The 15,311-nt window shown below is 48.4% G+C and overlaps 1 protein-coding gene across 1 annotated transcript in view; it reads left to right on the top strand.

The window, feature by feature from the left end:
• tusc3 (tumor suppressor candidate 3) overlaps positions 1-13,611 on the top strand; it is a 149,711-nt gene extending 136,100 nt beyond the window's left edge. The window contains exons 9-10 of the mRNA XM_030351261.1: positions 12,521-12,611; positions 13,443-13,611. Of these exons, the coding sequence (XP_030207121.1) occupies positions 12,521-12,611; positions 13,443-13,458 (107 nt within the window). The 3' untranslated portion in view covers positions 13,459-13,611. The remainder of the gene's footprint in view (positions 1-12,520; positions 12,612-13,442) is intronic.
• Positions 13,612-15,311: the final 1,700 nt, after the last annotated feature.

Genomic DNA, 15,311 nt, shown 5'->3' on the forward strand with positions numbered 1-15,311 from the left:
CACGCTAAATCCCGTCCAGGGTAGCTCAGAATTCGAGTAGCCGTATACTTCGAAAAAGCGATCAGTCCTTGGACCGATGATTCAACATCAGCAACTACTAAACCCTGTGGTCTCTCTTCACCTCCCTCTCAGTACCCCACTGTGTCATGTGGTCTCTTTTCTCTGTCCTCTCTCTCCTCTGAGTCCTCTCCTCTCTGTCCTCTCTCTCGACTCTCTCCTCTATCTCATCTCTGTCCTCTTCTTCCTCCTCTCCCTCCTCTTCCTCCTCGCCCTCCTCTCTGTCCCCTCTCTCCTCTCCTCTCTCTCCTCACCCTTCCTCTGTCCTGTCCTCTCCGTCCTGTCCTGTCCTCTCCGTCCTGTTCTGCCCTCTCCGTCCTGCTTTGTCCTCTCTGTGCAGCTGTGTCTGTCGTCCCATTAGGAGAGGCCAATCATGCAGATGTACTCTGACTGCAGCAGGAGGGAGGGGCAGAGTGTTAAGATATGTGACGTCTCTCTCCTGTTCGGTCTGCTTTTCTTTTTTCTTTCATTAACCTTGCTGCTTATAGGGGCATCTTCTAGTGAACCTTATTACCTAGCAGAGGTGGCGAATGCTAGTATTCCATCACTCACAACAATATAAAGCCTGCACACATACACACACAGTTCTATTCAACACAGACAAAATGCTCCTCAACACACTGCTCCTGAAAACACACACACACACACACACACACACACACACACACACACACACCTGAAGATTTTTTTTAGCAGGGCACCTTGTCACACTTTTCACTCGAAATGTAAGAACAAAGTCTAATTTCCATGTCTTTTTTCAGTAGAGACTTTAAGGCATTTAAATAGTGATTGTACACATGTGACACCTTGCCCCAATATCAGGTGAGTTGTCACACAATGTGGGGTAGGGTGTCACACTGTTTTCAGCAAATAAAACAAGAATCTCTCTCTCACTTTCACTCTCACTCTCTGTTACGGCTCAAGACGGGGTGAACCCAAACGCACGGCACAAATGACGACAGGACGAGGTTCAGGAATGGCGACTCGAACGAGAATAACGAGAGTAGCTAGAAAGGGCTAGAGAGGTCGGACGATAACTTAACCAGGTAAGTATAGCTGACGATCTGGCGACGAATGGTTGAATGACTGGGGAAGATATACAGGTGGGCGTGATTGGTGATGATGGTCAGGTGCGGGTGATCACCGTGGCTGGGTTGGGGAGTTCAGCAGGCCACGCCCCCGTACATGAAACAGAACATGACAGAGACAGACAAGACTAAGAGAGAAAACTAGTGGCAGCTAGGATCCAGTGGGAGAGACCGTGACAGTACCCCCCCGTCTACGAACGCCGCCTGGCGGACGTCTGGCAGTAGGATGCGCTTTATGGAAATCCAAAATCAATGTATCATCCATGATCATATTCCGTGACACCCCTCCCAGTCCACCAGGTATTGGAAACCACGCCCCCTAGGACGTACGTCCAGCAACTGCCGGACCGTCCACGCCGGGTGATTGTCAATGATGCACGGTGAAGGTGGCGCAGGCGTAGCGACCGCCAGAGGACTGGAGGAGACAGGCTTGATCAATGACACATGAAACGTGGGGTGAACCCGAAGAGAGGGAGGGAGCCGGAGACGTACAGCACAAGGGTTTATGATGGCCTCGATTTCAAAAGGTCCAATGAACCGGGGCGCGAGTTTCCGAGAGGCTACCTTCAACTGGAGATCCTTAGTTGAGAGCTAGACCTTCTGGCCGGGGACGTAATGAGGTGCCGGTGTCCGGTGGCGATTGGCCTGTCGCTGGGAGCGGGTGGAAGCCCGAAGCAGCGCAGCCCGAGCCTTGTTCCATGTTTGTTGGCAGCGTAGGATGTGGGACCGAACTGAAGGAACAGCAATCTCTGCCTCCTGCGAGGGAAACAGCGGGGGCTGGTAGCCCAGGGAGCAGAGAAAGGGAGACATTCCGGTAGTGTCATTTCTGTGTGTGTTGTGTGCGTACTCAACCCAAGGAAGATGAAGGCTCCATGAAGCGGGATTAGCGGCTGTGACGCAGCGTAGCATGCCCTCCAGTTCCTGGATTGCCCGCTCCGCCTGGCCGTTGGTCTGAGGGTGATATCCAGAGGAGAGACTGGCTGTGGTTCCCAGGGCCAAACAGAAGGCTCGCCACACCTGGGAGATAAATTGGGGGCCCCGGTCCGACACGATGTCCGCAGGGATGCTGTGTATTCGGAAAACCTGAGGGATCATCAGCTCTGCAGTCTCTCGCGCAGAGGGAAGTCCGGGTAGTGCGATGAAGTGGGCTGCCTTCGAAAAACGATCAATTATGGTGGTGTTACCTCTGGATGGAGGGAGACCGGTAACGAAATCCAGGGCGATGTTGGACCACGGACGACAGGGGATGGGGAGCGGGCGACGCAGTCCTGACCGGGGTTTGTTGGTTGTTTTGTTGCGCGCACAGGTGGTACATGCGGCGATGAAAGACCGGGTGTCTCGGTCCATGGTAGGCCACCAGAACCGGTGTTGCAGGAAAGCCAGGGTCCGGTTGATCCCGGGATGACAAGCCAGCCTCGACGAGTGACCCCACTGTAACACGTCTGAACGGACTGCATCCGGAACGAACAACCGACCGGGAGAGCCCGTGCCCGGATCGGCCTGATGAGCCTGGGCCTGGGTAACCGAGGACTCAATCTTCCAGACCACTGAGCCCACCACACAAGTGGTTGGTAGAATGGAGTCCAAACCAGAGCACTCCTCGTCCACGGAGTGCAAACGGGACAATGCGTCCGGCTTGGTGTTGCGGGAACCTGGGCGATAGGAAAGCGACCAAAAAATAGAGCCCACCTTTAGGCCTGTCGCGATATGCAATAAATCAATTAATTGCGCGATAAATTAAAATGATCGATAATTTTTTGCCGGCCGCAATAATTTCCATTCGCACTCTTTTTTTTAAATCATTGCTTTATTGGCCTAATCTGAAAATAAATCTATGCCATAAACAGAAATATTATAGGCCTTTATTACACGGGTCTTCTGAATGCCGTGGAACGCTCCGTTCACTTGCATGGGTAGTAGTCCGGTAACTTGTCAACCCCAGCGACTTCGGTTGGTAAGCAACGTCAACGTCTTTGGCGGACTATTTCTCTGCTGATCAACACTACGAATGCTGCTAACGAATAAATTGTAAAAAGACACACCATGTGAAGTTATTTTTTCTTCTTGGCAAGTAGCCTTGTAAAAAGCGGGATAATGTATAGAACGTCGCCGGTCATTCAGGGCGAAGCAAGACACCTCCGCTGCGCGTAGGTCGCCTGTTGGGGCTTATTTTCCCGATAATGACCGGCGGTCCATGCATTATACATCATCTCATCTCATCTCATCTCATCGTCCTCCGCTTATCCGGGGTCGGGTCGTGGGGGGAGCAGCTCAAGCAGGGGGCCACAGACTTCCCTTTCCCGGGCCACATTGACCAGCTCTGACGGGGGGATCCCGAGGCGTTCCCAGGCCAGTGTTGAGATAAACTCTCCACCTAGTCCTGGGTCTTCCTCGAGGTCTCCTCCCCACTGGACGTGCCTGAAACACCTCCCAAGGGAGGCGCCCAGTGGGCATCCTTGCCAGATGCCCGAACCACCTCAGCTGATTCCTTTCTAAGTAAAGGAGCAGCGGCTCTAATCCGAGTTCCTCACGGATGGCTGAGCTTCTCAGCCTATCCCTAAGTACGTCCACACCAGAAGCGAATTGAGCGACCAAATCGCCGGAAGTCATTCACTTTCTATGGGCAAGAGCGACCAAAGCGACCAACGCTACCAGCGGCCAAAGTTGAGCGAACAGAGCGTCAAAAAAAAGTTGAAAACTTTTTAACTTTATGCAAATGACTGACGCGCTTCAGCGGCCAAACACTGACAGCCAATCGGAATGTAGACGCTCTTCGCTTGCGTGGATCCCAGGGAACATCGGCAGGCACTTTGGTTCCTACCTACCTTTATTCACTCACTGAACAAAATGTCGGATGAAGTTTTAATCGCGGCTGTAACTGGGCACCCGGTGTTGTACGACCCAACCCTTTTTCAGTTCAGAGATCGAAACGCCATAGTGGTTTGGATACCAAGTGATGGTAAGCGGGAGTATTTATACATCTAGAACGTTCGTATTTAAGCGGGAATCATTTTCATTTGCGCTCCATGCCACCAATCTAACCAACCAATCGCGTGTAGCATGCTTTAAACAAAACCAAAAAAGTTTTTGAAATCGTCACATAAACAAACTAATCGATAAGACGAGGGATAAATGACAAGGGATATATCTCTTGTCTTTTATCCCTCTATTCCCCACTATTCACGGAGCCTGAGGTGAATAATTGTTAATTAAATAGTCTAGATAGATAGATAGCCTAGTCAAGTCTTTATTAATACCAAACGACACAAATCGTCGGGAATCCATTTAGGTGGTTCGGCCCACACAGGACAGTAGCCTACAAGACCACACAGAACAAGTCTGACTGGACATACACACAATACATCACATTAAAACTAGACACGCGTTAATAGATAGATAGACAGATAGGCCTAGATAATTAGATATGTTTTATTATTTGCCTTGCGGAGCCAACCAGTCCTGTGCACGTATGCAAATTAGCCATGTGCGCCAATGTCTATTTGTTTTGAGTGCGACGAATGAGTGCAGATCATGATTTGCAGATGCAGATCAGTGAAACATATTTTAACTAGCCTACTACAGCACGCAGGGTTTTTTGTTCTCGGTGGTAATTAGCCTAAAATCAGGATATCATCAATGTACACGAACACAAACTGATGGAGCATGTCTCTCAATACGTCATTTTAGGAGTTTTTTTATATTGGGGGGAATCACTGTCCTACTTGTTGTCGAAGCACTTTATCCAACAAGTAAAACCGTCTCGGCAATATGGCCAAAGTGTATGGGAGTTCACTCTTTTGTTCTGCGAGGGACCGGGAGAAAATCAGGATATCATCAATGTACACGAACACAAACTGATGGAGCATGTCTCTCAATACGTCATTTTAGGAGTTTTTTTATATTGGGGGGAATCACTGTCCTACTTTTTGTCGAAGCACTTTATCCAACAAGCAAAACCGTCTCGGCAATATGGCCAAAGTGTATGGGAGTTCACTCTTTGATATGGCTGTCTGCACTAAAAGCATACGGCTCCTTTAAATGTGTCTGCATAATTGAATTGTACGTCATGAGCGACTTGAGCGACCAAAGCGAACAGAAATATTCGCAGTGAAACTTTGTGAGCGACGCTTTGGTCGCTCCTGGTGTGGACGTACAGGGAGACGCCAGCCACCCTTCTGAGAAAACTCATCTCGGCCGCTTGTACCCGCGATCTCATCCTTTCGGTCGTCACCCAACCCTCATGACCATAGGTGAGGATAGGAACGAAGATCGACCGGTAGATCGAGAGCTTTGCCTTGTGGCTCAGCTCTCTTTTCGTTACAACGGTGCGGTAAAGCGAACGCAATACCGCCCCCGCTGCTCCGATTCTTCGGCCAATCTCACGCTCCATAGTACCCTCACTCGCGAACAAGACCCCGAGGTACTTGAACTCCTTCACTTGGGCTAAGGACTCATCATCACATGCATTAAATATATTTATATATATTATATATATTTAGCAGGGTAGGCCTAAGTAACAAATGTCGGGTTGAAATCGGGCTCCGGCTCATAATTACAGGGCACAACGAGTAAACCCCCTCGTCAAGTGGGCGCGTGTTTATTATTTTTTGAAGCGCAATCGCGTTTACATCCTTTTTATTTAGTGTTTCAATTTTATTTATTGTTTTTGGTGGCGTTTCGTTTTTATTCAAGAGCATTTTTTGTTAATAATAGATTGTTTTTGGTTGTTTTGTTCATTTATTCTGGATATTTTAAATGTCTTCCAGACGTCCAGTCCCAGTGTTCTTTAAAAATAAAAGTTTATTGATCTTCGGAAGGGTGTACTTTATCATTATATTAGTTGAAAAACGGCAATATTATCGCTTATCGCAATAATTTCTGGGGCAATTAATCGCCCAGAAAAATTTGTTATCGTGACAGGCCTACCCACCTTGCCTGGCGGGAGTTGAGAGGTTTTGCAGATTGAATATAACTTAGATTCTTGTGGTCCGTCCACACGACAAACGGCAGTTCCGCCCCCTCCAGCCAGTGACGCCACTCCTCGAGCGCGAGCTTGACGGCGAGGAGCTCCCGATTTCCCATGTCGTAGTTCCGCTCTGGGGGAGATAGCCCTCGAGAGAGGAAAGCACAAGGGTGAAGCTTACCGTCCGAGGCTGAGCGTTGGGACAGTACAGCTCCAACCCCAGTGTGCGATGCGTCGACCTCCACCACGAATTGCAGCTTGCCATCGGGCTGCGTGAGAACCGGAGCGGAGACCAAGCGTCGCTTCAACACCATCTGAAGGTCACCTTGACGGAGGTCAGCGCTGTGAGGGGCGCGGCGATGCGGCTGAAGTTCCTAATGAACCTTCTGTAGAAGTTTGCAAACCCCAGAAAGCGTTGGAGCTGCTTGCGATTGGTGGGAGTAGGCCAATCAGCTACAGCAGTTGCCTTCCCTGGATCCATCTCCAGCCTCCCCTGGCCGATAATGAATCCCAGGAAGGTCACCGATGGCACATGGAATTCGCATTTCTCCGCCTTGACAAATAGTCGATTCTCCAAGAGACGCTGCAGTACTTGATGGACATGCAGCTTGTGTTCTGCGAGGGACCGGGAGAAAATCAGGATATCATCAATGTACACGAACACAAACTGATGGAGCATGTCTCTCAATACGTCATTGACCAGGGCCTGAAATACTGCAGGGGCATTTGTAAGTCCAAAAAGCATCACCAGGTACTCGAAATGAACTAATGGGGTAGTGAAGCCTGTCTTCCACTCGTCCCCTTCTCGGATGCGGACCAAGTGGTAGGCGTTACGGAGGTCCAGCTTGGTAAAAAACTGTAGCTCCCCGCAGAGGAACAGAGGCAGAGTCTATGAGGGGCAACGAGTACTTGTTCTTAATCGTAATGTCGTTGAGTCCCCTATAATCAATGCAGGGGCGAAGGGACTTGTCCTTCTTGGAAACAAAAAAAAAACCTGCTCCTACCGGTTAAGATGAGGGACGAATAATCCCCGCGGCAAGAGAGTCCCGGATATACCCCTCCATGGCCTCTCGTTCTGGAAGTGAGAGGTTAAACAGGCGGCTGCTAGGGAGAGGGGAACCAGGAAGTCCAGGGTAGTCCAGGGGCACCAACGTGAGGTCCGGGGACTCCGGGACCGTCGTGGAACGACTGCCGTAGGTGCTGAGGCGGAGCGTAAACAGTTCAATAGGCAATGGGTACTCCAAGCAGTGATCTTACCAGAGGCCCACTCCAAACTGGGGTTATGAAGACGAAGCCAGGGATGGCCCAGGACCACAGGAGTCTGGGGTGAGTCAATGAGGTGAAACGAAATCTTTTCCTGATGGTTACCGGAAAGCAGCAAGGACATGGGAGCAGTCTTATGCTCAATCCTGTCCAGGTGCAATCCGTTGAGCGCACTCACCTCCATAGACACGTCGAGTGGGATGAGGTCTACTCCCAGCTCTCGAGCCACCTTTCGGTCCAAAAAACTCTCGTCTGCTCCGGAATCGACGAGGGCGGAGAGGGGCAAGGAGCGGTTCTGCCACGACAGAGTGGCCTTGAGCAGAGTACGGGAGTTAGAATAATTAGGGACACAACTCGATCGATAAACTCCCATTACGACCGAGCCGGACCGTTTCCCGGGCGCCGGGGACAGTGAAGGAGGATATGGCCCGTCCTTCCACAATACATGCAAGCGCCCGTCCGTCGCCGCTGGTCGCGTTCCTCTAAGGTTAGGTGAACGCGCCCCAGCTGCATGGGCTCTGGCTCGGGAAGGCTCGGAGGTTCACGAAAGGCCTCGGTAATCCGCGGCGGAGGTCTCACTGTCGTGTGCTGGGAAGGAAAAGATGACGGGGTCCGGACGACACTCTCCCTCCTTCGCTCCCGAATGCGGTTGTCCAATTGCATGGCGAGAGTAATGAGTGCCTCTAAGTCGGACGGCTCGTCCCGCAACGCGATCTCATCCCGTAGATGATCAGCAAGGGAGCGCTGAAAAACGTCTCTCAGAGCGTCGTCACGCCAGCCGCTCTCTGCTGCGTAGATACGGAAATCAATCACTAGCTCTGCCACGCTGCGACTGCCCTGGCGTAAATCCAAAAGTCTCTGTGCAGCCTCTCGCCCCCGAACTGGATGATCGAACGTCCGTCGCAGCGCCGTAGTAAAAGCTAAATAGTTCGAGGCCTCGGGACCCCCGCGGTCCATCTCAGCCGAAGCCCAGGTAAGCGCCACCCCCCGAAGGCAGGCGACGAGGTAGGCGACGCGGGAGGTCTCGGTGGCGTAGGTGAGGTGCTGCTGCTGGAAAACTCCTCCTACCTGGAGAAGGAATCCATGACAGGCTCCTGGATCGCCCCCCTATGGTGCCGGGGTTGGGACGTAGGGCTCCCGTCGTACGATAGGGGCCGTAGCGGGGGGATCCACGGAAGAACCAGGGGAATGGATCGAGAGTGTAAGCCGGGACTCGAGGGACGACATTGCCGTAGCAAACCGGGCTAGGCTTGCGGAAGCCTCCTTCAGGTTCCGGGAATGTTCTACCCCGAGGCCGCCTTGGTGGCGTACCTCCAGGGTTAAATTCGCTAAGCGAGCGGCCAAGGGATCGGCTGCGTCATTTGTGTCGGCTGAGTCCATCTTTTGGCCAGATCGTACTGTTACGGATCAAGATGGGGTGAACCCAAACGCACGGCACAAATGACGAGGACGAGGTTGGTAGCAATTAAACAGTTTATTGCTACACAGAGCAGAGGAGAATGTTCGTGGCGATCCGGAGTTGGTGGGTCGGGTAGATTGCCGGACAGATAGTCACCCTCGACGGTTCGGAGGAACTGGTATTCCGGCAGGAGAGGGGAGTCGCGTGGTGGACGTGACAACGATGACTGAGGAGGGAAACAACAGGATCAGGAATGGCGACTCGAACGTGAATAACGAGAGTAACTAGAAAGGGCTAGAGAGGTCGGAGGATAACTTAACCAGGTAAGTATAGCTGACGATCTGGCGACGAATGGTTGAATGACTGGGGAACATATACAGGTGGGCGTGATTGGTGATGATGGTCAGGTGCGGGTGATCACCGTGGCTGGGTTGGGGAGTTCAGCAGGCCACGCCCCCGTACATGAAACAGAACATGACAGAGACGGACAAGACTAACAGAGAAAACTAGTGGCAGCTAGGATCCGGTGGGAGAGACCGTGACACTCTCACTCTCACACACACACACACACACACACACACACACACACACACACACACACACACACACACACACACATTTGTTGCGCACATAATTTCATTATACATTTGTCACACCTACAAAATAGTGTAAAATTGTCTTTAATTTCCTTGACTTTCTAAGATTATCTATCACACATACACAGGGGAGTTGAAGACATCACCTGTTTTGTCTGTGCAACAGTTTTCTTCATAATCCTGATTAGTAATATCATTCCTCTGCAACACTTTAATGGAACACCGTACTCCTGAGGGATCCACACACACACGCACGCACGCACACACAGGAATGCACACATTACAAGCCCATTACAGGTATAGAGGTGTGTTCAGGCGTCTGCACACACAGCATGCATTATTAATCAGTCCCTCCAAGATTTCGCCTAACCCTAAAATGCCTGATGTTGCGTGAGCTTTTCCAAAAAAGTTTCACGCGATTCCAGTGCGAGAGGAAGTTAAAGTTTTCCTGATATTAAATATGAACTTATTGCTGCAATTTTCCCAGAGTAATTTGTTAAATATTAAGTTATTACTGAAAAAAACATTAATTAAAAGAACAGAAACACTGAGAAAAGGTCCTATGAATAATTGATTCTGGATTCTTTCTGCGCTGGCAATTGACTTGGATGCCACAGCCTGTGTCATAGTGATCTGCCTCGTCGTCTGACGTACTGCCTGCAGTTCTGCAGTTCTGTAGTTATGTTTTGCGGTGGCAGAATGCTTATCACTGGAAGATTTCACTTATGTTCCACCACAATAGCTGCGTTTCCATCTAAAAGGTGATGCGAATCTTTGGACAGTTCGCAAAAAAGTAATTTGAATTAGGTGCGTTTCCATCAAGTGCTTGGAGCGGGTAACTACCCTAGTTCTGCCTGGAGGTGGCGCTGTAGGCAAAAAAATTATGCCGATACGTGGCTGTAATAAATGGTAGAAGTAGAAAAGCTGTATCGTTGTTTGAGAGCTTTCCACATACTCCTCAACACATTCCAGGGCTTGTTGTATCCTTTTTGTAACATCATCTCTCTTGGGTCCTGATAAATAGTGGAAATACGTTGTTGTTTTCCATCTAAAATAGCTGTTAGGTTATTTTCTTGGATGAGAGCAAGGAATAGTTTAATCTCTTCGTCGGTCCACACGTATCTACTATTTACATTGGCCATCTGTTCGATGTACGTAATTAGAAATAGATACGTCGTTGTTTGAGAGCACAATAGGGTGTTGACGTTACACGTTGATGTCGGCAGGGTTGCTATGGGCGGTCGTTATGCGGAAATCGGAAAGACTGTCAGTCCTGTGTGTTCAAAGTTCGCTACGTCACAGCTGTTTCAAAAAGTGTGTTTCCATCTCCCATTTTGCGAATTTACTCAAATTTTTCAAAAACCACCTCAAGCGAGCGGATCAACTTTTTTGCGAATTATGGTGTTTCACCGTTTACTGATTCGATGCTTCAAAGTTCGCATAAAATTAGGGGGATGGAAACGTACCTTATGTTACATGCAGTGCAAAATAATTTTCCCCCACTTTCATGTAGAATACCAGGATACTGAATTTTTACGATCTTTCGCAGTTATTTTGGTCGGCAAGTGGGAAACGTTCGACGCGCACATGCTGCATGAATGCTTGAATTGCTTGAACGTAAACACGGAAGTAAGGTGGAAGGTAGTTTGTCGACGTCAGTTCAAGACGACGCCATCAAATTTGCGGGAAAGTTGGGGTGGTTGGTTAAAATTGCGACACCGCCCGGAATTTGCAGTGATTGGTTGATGGTGCGTTGAAGTTGCAAATCGCAACATTGCGAAATCCTGGAGGGTCTGATTATTAGATCCAGACCAGATCCATGTGTGAGTCATATTGTATGTTCAATGAAATTCAATTCAATTTTATTTGTATAGCCCTTAATCACCATTACAGTCTTAAAGGGCTAACAGGCCAAATATTTATAACACTTTATAACACTTTACCCAAGCCCCCACAAAGGCAAGAAAAAACTCCCTTAAATCAGCATGGAAGAAATCTTGAGAAGAAACGCATAGTAGGGGATCCCTTCTTCCAGGGATGATCAGGAGTGCAATGAGTGCCATAATTGTTATGCCACCAATATGTCATATATACCCATCATATATACAGCCCATCATATATACCAGATGGGCTTGTGAGGGAAGGATGCAGTGATAGCAAGAAGAATGGATGTACTAGAAGGACAGATAATCAGATGGATGGATGGATATACCAGATGGACAGATAGCAGATGGATGGATGGATGTTCTAGATGGACTGACGAATGGATGGATGGATGTACTAGATGGACAGATAGACGGATGGATGGATGTACTAGATGGACAGACAGACGGATAGATGGAGGTACTAGATTGACAGATAGACAGTTGGATGGATGGCTGTACTAGATGGACAAACAGACGGATGGATGGATGGATAGACAGATGGATGGATGGATGGTTGTACTAGATGGACAGACAGACGGATCGATGTACTAGATTGACAGACTGATGGACGGATGTACTAGATAGACAGATGGATGACTAGAATGGATAAATACAAACTCACACACACACAAACACACAGGGATACATTCCGCACTGTTCAAGCAGATCAGTGGCACATCTACTCCACCTGGCGGTTGAGTTGACGGCCAATGGGGCTCAGCCCTCAGATCATTAGCATGCTAATTGAAGACTGCTACTGTTTAAACAGAAATTCTCCTTTTCTCCTCAATATTTTCTACCCAGATATACCCAGTGTGTTTTGCTCCCAATGAATTGTAGAGCGTACTTTAGGTGGACACTGCGTGTCATTAAGGCAGCCATAGGCCTCCATATTTATCCCTTAATATTGATGTTTGACTTCACCTCTCTGTCCCATTTGTCCATCATCTTTTCTCCTAACATTCATTTCATTTCAAATAAGATGTTTCATGCCTGCATCTGAGTAGGCCTGTTGTAGGGTATAGTGTATATAGCTATATTTATTTGACACCACTCCTAACTTATGTTTTTGTGTGTGTGTGTATGTGTGTGTGTGTGTGCGCGTATGCGTATGTGCGTGCGCGTATGTGTGTGTGTGAGTGCTTGCGTGTGTATTTGTGTGTGTGTGTGTGCGGTTGTGTGTGTGGGTGTGTGCTTCTGTGTGTGCGTGTGCGTGTGTGTTCCTACAGTCATCTGTCTGGTGGGGCTGGGCCTGGTGGTGTTCTTCTTCAGCTTCCTCCTCTCCATCTTCAGGTCCAAGTACCATGGATACCCTTACAGGTAACCATGGCAACACCACTGTACCGCGGGGCTCTCACAGGCTGTACATGGTTCACACTCTGCTGTTCACAATATTAAATCAATACGCACCACTTAGGCAATACCATGGACCGCCCCAAAAACCATCCATCAGTGCACACTAAATAATATAAATTATCTGCTATAGTATTGGCCCACAGCGTAAACTGCTGTGGTTTTGGCTTGATTCCATATTACTGATTGACTCTGCTCACCGGTTAAACAAGTGTTGCAGTGAAAATGTCCACGCAACGATTTGTTTTAGTTAAACTGTTAGTCGTTTAACTCGCTGTTTCAGCTCCACTTTGAACACTGAAAAGGAGTTTTGGCCCCAGAGTTCCAGGGAGGAGGGGGACCTGGTATCCCCATGGTTACGGCTCGTGGCAGCGCTGGGAAAGTTTTCAAGCTAGCACCGTGATGAGCCTAATAATGATTGATGTTGTGTATGAACTTATCACACCGTAGCATTACGGGGAGGGTCCGAGAAGCTTACCTCTGGGACAAAGCAAATGCTGCTGCTCAGACGAAGCTCAACGCACACACACACACACACACACATCTTGTTGGTTGGAGGGGGTCAATCCTTTTTTTCGTTTTTATTGTATGTTACAGCGACAAAATGACAGAGGTTGCTATGCTTGCGTTGCTATTAACTTCTATTTTTTGCATATGTTTTTCTTTTACTTACATATTATTTTATTTTATTGTATGACAATGTTTATATGTGAAGCACTTTGAGTCTGCCTTGTGTATGAAAAGTGCTATATAAATAAAGTTTCTCTCTCTCTCTCTCTCTCTCTCTCTCTCTTTCAGCTTCCTCATTAAGTGAGAGAAGAAAGCGTGGAGGGGAGGAGGACCTTGAAGAGGAGGAAGCACATTTCTGTTGTGTAGACTGCATAGTGTTTTCATCAACTGTTGCTGTCATATCCAAACTCCGAACTGAAACTGAAATAAATTATTCTGTCTGTTTACACTGAGTAAAGAAGCGCCTTGTCTCCTACTTCAAATGTTCTTGATAACGTAACGATCTCCAAAGTATGGCTACATCTAGCGCTCTGAATAGTGTTTATGCAGTGTGTGAATGTGTCTTTATGATGCCCTTAACATAAATGCAAACCAAACGATTCTTCCCGGTTGAAGGACCTGGATAGCGGGCTACTGATTACATCTGAGCAGCTTGAATGCAGCAGAGATACCATGTTGGGCTGTGTTTACAGACTGCTCTGTCTGCTGTTCGTCACTGCTGATACAGGCTTGTTGGTCAGGGAGACCACCCCGCGCAAAGCTGGAGGAAAAGAAGAAGCTATGTCATCCAATAGCTAGGGGTTTGGCCTGTAATAGCAAGGGGTGTGGCCTTGAATAACTAGGGGTGGGGTCCCTAATAGCTAAGGGTTTGGTCTGTAATAGCTAGGGGTGTGGTCTTTAATAGATTGGGGTGTAATCTGTTATAGCTTTGGGTATGTTCTATAATAGATAGGGGTTTGGTCTGTAATAGATAGGGATGGGGCCCTGTAATAGCAAGGGCTGTTGTCGGTTTAAGAACCATTTGAAATGCTTATTTTTTAAAAACGGATCCTATTTTAAGTAAATAGGATCCGTTTTTAAATAGGTGCAGAAACCTTGCGTTAACGCAGTGGGATCTCAGGACGCCGTGACTCCTCACCGGTTCTTCTCCTCTCCCCTCCTCCTTCATGTAATGGATCCACTGACTGGCTGAGCAGCCGCTCAAACTCAGTATAGAAGGGTGGGCCTGAGTACATGTAATCCAGCGGATCATGTTTCCTGATGGGACTGATGTTACAGCCGAGCACGGCCGAGCGAGCCGCAGTGGGCTCAGCGGGATCCCCCTCAATGGGTATCACTGTAGCTGCTAAATCTGATGTTTAGATGAAGCCATGAGAGAACCCCTGATGGGGAACAGCAGCCCCCGGGCACAGGTCCGGACCGGGCTGAGAAACGCTCTGGAGAAAGTTCAAACACATTCATGGACATGCATCAACTAAGGATCAATGTTTAATGAAAAGAGCCAACCCCTAGTTTAATGGTAAGAGCCGACCGCTTGTTTAAGGAAAGAGATTAGCCCTAGTTTAAGTAAAGAGCTGAGTCCTAGTTTAAGGAAAGAGCTTAGAACCGGCCTCAAGGTGCCTCTAGGAACCCAGAGAACCCTCAGAACCTCCTTAGAACCGGTCTCAAGGTGCCTCAAGGTACTTCCCAGATGATGTCATGGTCTACGACAGCGGGGAGAAGCCAAGTGTCCAAAGATGATTGATGTTGTCTTTAGGGTGGAAACCTATAGGTCAAAGCTTATAAGAGTGTGATGAAGACCCAATGATAAACTGCGTCCTCTCTAGAGGGGTCTGTCCGTTCTGGGCTCCTGTAAAACCTGTGGGTGTGCAACATTGTCTCAATGGAGGAAGACCCTCCCTATGGAGTTATGAGGTCCTCTTTCTAGGGAACAGTCTAACTGATATTTTACCATTTTATTTTCATGGGATTAACAAAAATATTCTTATGAATATGTAACAAAGCTAGTGCTACACACCACCTAGGTGGCTTTTAAAGGCTCCTCCAGACAAGGACACAGGGTGGTGGTGTTGAAGCTGGTTAATTTTAAAGGTTTATAGATAATGATACATGACCTGGTGCTCCATGTTGCCATGCAGGAGATCTCCCCGAGTGTGT

This window comes from Gadus morhua, chromosome 3 (assembly GCF_902167405.1).
Source record: "Gadus morhua chromosome 3, gadMor3.0, whole genome shotgun sequence".
Taxonomy (NCBI): domain Eukaryota; kingdom Metazoa; phylum Chordata; class Actinopteri; order Gadiformes; family Gadidae; genus Gadus; species Gadus morhua.